General features: G+C 46.5%; 1 protein-coding gene across 1 annotated transcript in view; it reads left to right on the top strand.

The window, feature by feature from the left end:
• The first annotated feature begins 427 nt into the window (after positions 1–427).
• The window catches only part of LOC121918778 (cytochrome P450 2C19-like), a 10,016-nt gene continuing 2,097 nt past the window's right edge, over positions 428–8,346 (top strand). Inside the window, exons 1-8 of the mRNA XM_042444769.1 lie at positions 428–698; positions 1,848–2,010; positions 3,184–3,333; positions 3,459–3,619; positions 5,126–5,302; positions 5,645–5,786; positions 6,370–6,557; positions 6,688–6,829. Of these exons, the coding sequence (XP_042300703.1) occupies positions 516–698; positions 1,848–2,010; positions 3,184–3,333; positions 3,459–3,619; positions 5,126–5,302; positions 5,645–5,786; positions 6,370–6,557; positions 6,688–6,829 (1,306 nt within the window). The 5' untranslated portion in view covers positions 428–515. The remainder of the gene's footprint in view (positions 699–1,847; positions 2,011–3,183; positions 3,334–3,458; positions 3,620–5,125; positions 5,303–5,644; positions 5,787–6,369; positions 6,558–6,687; positions 6,830–8,346) is intronic.

Genomic DNA, 8,346 nt, shown 5'->3' with positions numbered 1-8,346 from the left:
CTCCTCCATTGCAGGTCTATGGTCAGTGTCTGTCGGACGTTGGCCAGAGTTGCCCTGGAGGACCTAGAGATTCCTAGAGAGGACACTCTGCTAGGCCTTTGTAGCTCCTCCATTGCAGGTCTATGGTCAGTGTCTGTCGGACGTTGGCCACAGAGTTGCCCTGGAGGACCTAGAGATTCCTAGAGAGGTGTCCTCTCAGGTAAAAACATGGCGTTTTTGTTATTTGTGGGTTTTCCGTATTCACGGGGGTCTTGTGCCCCTAGCCCTAGCAAATATGGAGGGACAAGTGTATTTGGTATCTCTTTTTAAAATAAAAAACCAATAGAAAGAAAAAAACCAGAGTGAAGTTCAGATTGGTTAATCTGTTGCGAATGGTAAATGTAATGATTAACCTTGTTTATTCCAGTACATCTAAAATCTGTGGTTAACTTGTGACCATCTCTTGGCTTTGCAGTGTTTAAAGCTGAGGCAGTGGAGTCTGGGGCAAGTCTTGCTTTGAATTTGTGGCTGCCGGGATGGAGCCTCTGGGGACAACCACAGTCCTTCTGATCGTCTGTATCTGCTGCCTTGTTCTTTCTGCCATCTGGAAAAGCAGGTCCCACAAGAAAGGGAAGCTGCCCCCCGGACCACCTCCATTGCCCATCATTGGGAATGCCCTGCAGCTGAAGACCAACCACTTGGACCAGACTCTAAGCAAGGTCAGTGGAAGGGTGGCCATCCTCCAGAACAGACATTTATCTGGGGGTGGTGGGGGCAATATGTATTTCCAGCCCCCTAAATACCCTAAAGGCACCAGATCTTGTCTGATCTTGGAAGCTAAGTAGGGCCAGCCCTGGTTCATACTTGGCTGGGAGATCCCCAATGAATGCCAGGTGCTGGAGGGTCTATTTTAGAGGAAGGAACCAACAAAACCGTTCTGAGAAGTTTATCACACGGCGGACAAATGGAGTATAAATGGTGATTAACAAGTGAAAATCCCACAATCGTGCTAATGGTTTTCACGTGACGTTGTGTTCAAAATGATATTATCCTGTGAATAACCCAATATTTTTGTGTGATTGTGCTAATGGTTTTCACACTGTGTCATGTTCAAAGTGATATTATCCTGTGAATAACCCGTCACTATTGCACAATTGTGCTAATGGTTTTCACACGACGTCGAAGTGAAACATGATGAAAGTGACATTTTCCTGTGAATAACCCAGGAAGAAACAGCAGCAAATAATTTTACCTGGTTATTGCCTATTTATTGAGGGATAATGGCTCTTGCGTTAATCTCATTTTAATCCCGTTTTAATGTCAGTTGCTCGATTTTCTCAGGTTAATCAGTGTTTAAAGTCCCAATTTCGCCCTCAGTGTGATAAACTCCTGAGTAATCCTTGCTAAAGAAAATCCTATTTGTGGGGCTGCCATAAAATGAGAGGTGACTTGAAGGCACATCCACATCCACACAATGTGCATTTCCTAATTTTGTTTCCATTAGATTTCCTTGAACAGATGGAAACCAACTTTTAGTTTGGTTATTTGCAAAGAGTGCAGAATTTAGTGCCAATAATGACATGGAGAACAGTTTGCTTTGCAAAGGGATCCCTGCCCCATAGAGATTGCAGCATTACTGTTTGCATGGAGAAGAGAATGAAGAGGCAGAAGAGAGGATGGGAGATATTTCTGAATCAGGTCGCTGGGATGGAAAGTCACAGAATCCATGTGTTTGGTAGGAAGCAATGTGGAAGAAAGGAAGCAGCCACTGAATGCAGAACTGTAATTAAACATGTGGCTCTTGTCTCCTTTGGGAGAACGCCTAGGTGGCCGCCTTACAACCTGCCTCTTACTTTGCCTTCCTCCAGCTGAGTGAGAAATATGGCCCTGTGTACACACTCTATTTCGGAGTGGAGTGTGTTGTGGTCCTGCATGGATACAATGCCATCAAGGAAGCCCTGGTCGACCGGGGCGAGGAGTTTGCCGCCCGGGGAAAGCTGCCCATAGGAGACGTGGTCAGGAAAGGGCAAGGTAATGTCTGAGGTGGCTTTGTGGGCAAGGATGGACAGGGACCAAGCGGCAGAGGGCAGAATCAACAGGATTAAAAAGTGACATTAGCAGAAAAATGTCCATGCACTTAGTTAATCATTACTGAGTTAAGCATAATGGTTAACTTATTAAGTCAGTTGCTTTTGCTGTTTCCAAAAAGTCAGCTTTGACTTCTGCTGACCCTCTGAATGAGAGGCCTCCAAGAGCCCCCTGGTCACCTCTAGCCTAGTAGCTCAGGTCCAGCAAACTCAGGCCATCGGCCATTTTGGCTCCCTGGATGGGGTCCATCTACTTGCAGCACAGGCTCCCCCTTTTGCTCTTTCTCACCTCATTCTGCATCACTGTCTTCTATAAGAAGTCATGGAGACTCAAGATATGTCCAGAGCAACACAGCCTCCATAATTCAGATGTACTTACATGTTACTTAGAATCATAGAATCATAGAGTTGGAAGAGACCCCAAGAATGGCCATCCAGTCCAACCCCTTTATTCTGCCATGCAGGAACTCTCAATCAACGCTTCTCCATTGACAGATGGCCATCCAGCCTCTGCTGAAAAACCTCCTGGGAAGGAGACTCCACCAAAATCTCCAAGGGAATGTATTCCACTGTCGAACAGTCCAAATGGCAAAAGGTATGGAAACCATGCCTTCTGAGGAACAGTTTAGGGAGCTGGGGATGTTTAGCCTGGAGAAGAGAGGTTTAAGAAGTGATATGATAGCCCTTTTTAAGTATTTGAAGGGGTGTCATATTGAGGAGGGAGCAAGCTTGTTTTCTGCTGCCCCAGAGAATAGGAGGTAGCGCAATGGATGCAATCTACAACATTAGGAGGGACGTCTTGGCAGTAAAGACTATTTGGCAATGGAAGATGTACCCTTGGAGTTTGGTGGAGTCTCCTTCTTTGGAGGCCTTTAAGTAGAGGCTGTCAATGGGGATGCTTTGATGGTGAGTTCCTGCATGGCAGAATTGGGTTGGACTGGATGGCCCTCGGGGTCTCTTTCAACTCTATGATTCTATGATTTATGATACATTCCTAGTATGTGCATTGATTTTGGAATTGTAAGGGGTGGGAATACATGGGCCTTGTGGTCCCTTCCAGCTCTATGACTCTATGACCTTTCACACACACACACTGCCTCCCCATCTTTTTCCCCAGGGATCATCTTCAGCAATGGGGAGAGATGGAAGCACCTCCGGCGTTTTGCCCTGACCACCCTCCGCAACTTTGGAATGGGGAAGAAAAGCATCGAGGAGAGGATCCAAGATGAAGCCCAGTATCTCCTGGAGGAGTTACGGGACACAAAGGGTAGGCAGATCCTGTCCAGCTCTATCACTCTTGTAGGCTTCTTCTCATGCCTTTCCAGGAATACATTGCGACTGATGATATGCTCTACTGAGAGGAGGCCGTTCTTTATTTTTCGGTTCTTCCAGGAAAGCCCTTTGACCCGACCTTCTATCTCAACTGTGCAACCTCCAACGTCATCTGCTCCATCGTCTTTGGAAAGCACTTCGTCTACAACGACAAGAAGTTTCTGCACATCATGGCCTTGTTGAATGATAGCTTCAAGGTTGTTAGCTCTCCTTGGGGACAGGTAGGCCCTTTCATCTGCAGGGCTTTTATGAGAATGTGAAGTCCAAGGCTTTCATGGTCAGCATCCATAGTTTTTTGTGGTGTTTTCAGGCATCTCTGAGTCTCAAAGGTGTTACAAGCATCTCTGAAGATGCCAGCCACAGAAACTATTTCCATGAGAAATCTGTATCCATGTCATGTTTGTTGTGTCTCTGGGTGGGATGGAGGAGGGCAGACCCTTGACCTCAGGAATTTACCATCTGGATTTAGCCCATGGGAGAAACATAAGTGGTTTCGTCCTGATGTTAATTTGTTGAACATGCTTTTTGTACCATCCGCACAACACAACTCCTTCGTTGCACAATCCGTACTGGCTGCCGGTCTGTTTCTTGTGTTAAGCATCCTTGCATGCCCCAAAGGTGTATTTTGGGGTCCTCAAATTTTTATATTTCATATCTGGAGATAGCATGCTTTTCAGAGATTACTTTCAGGAATGCTGGGTCAGCTTCCCAGGAGAAAAAAGGTTTTCTGCAAGGCATGTGGACATCCAGGGAACCAAAACCATCCCATCTAAAGTGCTCCTTCCTTCCCCCAAGTAAACTGTATTTCTTCTCACGATTTGAGACAAAGGATCTCCTCGCACCCAAAGCAGAAAGCCATTCTGTCTGCCTGCCACACTCTTGTGTCCCAAGCCAAACTTCCCTGTCCGTCCATCTCAGGGATATCCTGATGAACCAGTCCAGAACCCCATTGCCGATTCCTGGGGAAAGACATCCAGCCTTTGTTGCATGGCCAGACAGCCCATTGCATGAGGCTCGTTTTAAGGTATAAGTATGGTTTCAAACCTAACCTCTTCTCACACATACAAGCAAAACTCCATCAGTGATACCTTTATTGTCCAGCCAAAATGCACAATATGTTTGTTGCAAGCTGTCAAAGCTGCTGGGCATCTTCTTCATCAGGTAAGATGTTACAAACCAAACAAGAGAAATAATAAAAAAAAGCAATTGGAGATGTTAATCATAGACCTGCATGTTGTTTCACTCCTCGGTAAAGATGGTACATTGGGGAGGATATATTTTGTGCAGGCAGGCTCCCATGTTAATAGGGAGATTTTCAAAGTCCAGGAACTTTAAAGTCCATTTGCATCTCAAGAGGGACCCCTCTTTTGCAATCCAATTGGTCTCCATTCCAGTGAAGCCACAGGCCTCTTTGTAGGCAGAGAACTTCTTTTAAATTGGAATGAATTCGCATGTTTTACCTCTATATCATCCAAATGTTCCTGATGTGAAAACATGGAGACTTCTTGAGGAATGCATTGTTCTCTGCTATCTATGAAGCACATCTTTCCTGCCACGTGTGTCCTCAGGTTCTGGAGCATCTTCCTTGGTCCTTCAGAGCATAGAGGACACAGAAGCGTTTCTAACTGTTCTGGAGAATGTCTGTTCATCTCCCATTCTCCATGGACGGGAGACAGTGGTTGAACTTGGGGGTGATGTCTGTGCTTCTCTTTGGCCTCTCCTTCTAGCTTTTCAACGCCTTCCCTTCCTTCATGAGCGTCATCCCTGGCCCTCACCACCGGATAGTGCCCAACACCTTGAAAGCCAAGGATTTCATTTTGGAGGAAGCCAAGGAGCACAGGGCTACTCTGGACCCCAACGCCCCTCGGGATTTCATTGACTGCTTCTATATTAAAATGGATCAGGTAAGGCAGCATCATGAAGCTGCTCTTGGACTGAGTTTGGGACTTGGAGAGAGCTATCCAGGGTTCTGGACCTGACCCCTTAAAGCCCTTCTGCCATGGGACCCATGAGAAGCCACTGTGGGCCATAGAAACCCATCCACCCAACTGGACCTTGGAAAATGCCAAGGGGAGAAATCCTAGTGGAAAAACCTGAGGACTTCCATGATGACCAACATGGACGCCAGCTGCTATAATTGTCTACTGTGGATCAGTTCCAGTTTCCACAGGCTTTTTAGCCCTCTCTTGACCAGATGCATGGAGTTTGTCTCCCACTTCTTACAGTATATCTTCATGTTTCTCCAGGAAAAACACAACAAGGAATCCGAGTTCACCACCGAGAATCTGCTCCTCTCCACATACGACTTGTTTGTGGCAGGAACGGAAACCACCAGCACCACGCTCAGATACGGGTTCCTGATCCTCCAGAAATACCCAGAGATAGAAGGTAAATGGGATGCAGCTCCTCCAGGCCGACATCTTCACCTCAGTCCTCTACCCTCTTCTTAGCATTTCCAGACCATCCCTTGCTGGACTTCTGTTTTGCAGCTCTGGGTGGGGTCAACTGTCCACCTGCAGTGAGCCACACCATCACATCTAGGACTGGAAATGGGTGCTGCAAGCAATCACCAGCATGGCTGCCTAATCTTTTCTGGAGCGGCTGCAAGAATCAATTCCACTTCATCAACCAGAGATAGCTTAGCGATTGCTTTCAAATAAGGGTGATGGGCATACAGAATATATTTCGCACCCTGAAGAAGAGCTTTGCTCTGAAATTAACTAGGCTGTGAAAAAGTAATATCTTGGAATGTGGTTCACATTCTCTCTCTCTCTCTCTCTCTCTCTGAGCATTAGGAGAAAGAGATGGAAAGTGGTGCCTTCCAGGAAGAGCTGGAATCAAAATGCTCTAATTCAACTAAAATGTTGTCATTGCAATGAGAAACATAGGTCATATCTCCATTGTACTTTGTAGGACCCCTCTGAGGTTTGCTGGATTGGCCTGGCACTGAACGTTACCCATCTCTTGACAGAGAAAGTCCAGGAAGAGATTGATCGGGTGGTTGGCCGCTCGCGAAGGCCTTGCATGGCGGACCGTGGCCAGATGCCTTTCACGGACGCTGTCATCCACGAGGTCCAGAGGCTCATCTCTCTCGTCCCACTGAGTGTCCCCCATGCGGTGGTCAGAGACACTCCATTCAGAGAATATGTCATCCCCAAGGTAAGTTCTCTCCTTCCTCTTGAAGAACCTGAAATGGATCCTGTATGTAGAAGGTTCTCTTAAGTCTTAACTTTGCTTGGCTTTCATGGATGAAAATAATTATCTCCCTGGATTCTTTATTCTTTTTTAGGGAACCACAGTATATCCTATTCTGACCTCGGCATTGCATGACTGCAAGGAATTCCCCAACCCCACAAAGTTTGACCCCCAACATTTCCTGAACAAAGACGGGAGCTTCAGGAAGAGCGACTACTTCATGCCCTTTTCTGCAGGTAAAAACGGTCCCTTCCTGCTGGGTAGCCTCAAAAGAGAATACATGGTTGAATGTTTCTTTTGGTTTTCGTTAATATTCCACTCTTGAGATAGAGAACGCTTCGAAGTGAAACAGCCCCTCACTGTCTCTTCTCAATAGTCACCACTGTTGTTCATAGTGCAATGTGCCCACATTGGCCAGAGTGCAGGACAGGAGGGGCACCATAGAATCATAGAATCCTAGGGTTGGAAGAGACTCCGAGGGCCATCCAGTCTAACACCATTCTGGACCATGGAGGAAGACACAATCCAAGCCCTCCCTGGGACAGATAGCCATGCAGATTCTATTTAAAGACTTCCAAAGAAGGATGGCCAACTGTCAGGGATGCTTTGGTTGAGATTACCTGCATGGCAGAATGGGGGTGGACTGGATGGCCCTTGGGGTCTCTTCCAATTCTGTTATTCTATGATTCTATGACTCCACCAACCTCCAAGGAAGCATCTTCAACTGTCAAACAGCTCTTTACTGTCAGGAAATTCCTCCTAATGTTGAGGTGGAATCTCTTTTCCTGGAGCTTGCATCCATTGCTCCAAGTCCTATTCTCTGGAGCAGAAGAAAACAAGCCAGCTCCCTCCTCAATATGACATCCCTTCAAGTATTTAAACAGGGCCATCGGATCACCTCTTAACCTTCTCTTCTCCAGGCTGAACATTCTCAGCTCCCTAAGTCATTCCTCATAGGACTTTATGGTTTCCAGGCCCTTCACCATTTTAGTTTCCCTCCTTTTGACACATGGCTCCAGCTTCTCAGCATCCTTTTGAATTTTGGTGCCCAGAACTGGACACAGTATTCCAGGTGAGGTCTGACCAAAGCAGAATAGAGTGGCACTATTACTTCCCCTGATCTGGACACTATGATGCTACCTTTAGCATCACCATGAGAAGAGAGCCTTCATGAGCATCAATTCAGAATGGAGCCTCTTTGGGGGAAGCAGGAAAATGTTTAGGAAATTGGAAGAGAGTATGTATATCTGATCCTATGTGGACAGCAACCTTGGAAGGAAAAAAGTCATTTCAACAGCTTACTGAACTTACTAGTGTGCTAAATCATAGAATCACACACACACACAAACACACACTTGTCCCTCCATATTCACTAGGGGTAGGGGCACAAGACCCCAATGAATACAGAAACTCAAAAACACCATGTTTTTTCCTGAGAGAACACCTCTCTAGGAATCTCTAGGTCCTCCAGGACAACTCTATGACCAACGTCCGACAGACACTGACCATAGAACTGCGCTGGAGGAGCTACAAAGGCCTAGTAGAGTGTCCTCTCTAGGAATCTCTAGGTCCTCCAGGGCAACTCTGTGGCCAACGTCCGACAGACACTGACCATAGAACTGAGATGGAGGAGCTACAAAGGTCTAGTAGAGTATTCTCCCTAGGAATCTCTAGGTCCTCCAGGGCAACTCTGTGGCCAACGTCCAACAGACACTGACCATAGAACTGAAATGGAGGAGCTACAAAGGCCTAG

The sequence above is a fragment of the Sceloporus undulatus genome, chromosome 1, assembly GCF_019175285.1.
Source record: "Sceloporus undulatus isolate JIND9_A2432 ecotype Alabama chromosome 1, SceUnd_v1.1, whole genome shotgun sequence".
In the NCBI taxonomy this organism is placed as follows: Eukaryota; Metazoa; Chordata; class Lepidosauria; order Squamata; family Phrynosomatidae; genus Sceloporus; species Sceloporus undulatus.
This window is presented reverse-complemented; position numbering and strand designations above follow the sequence as displayed.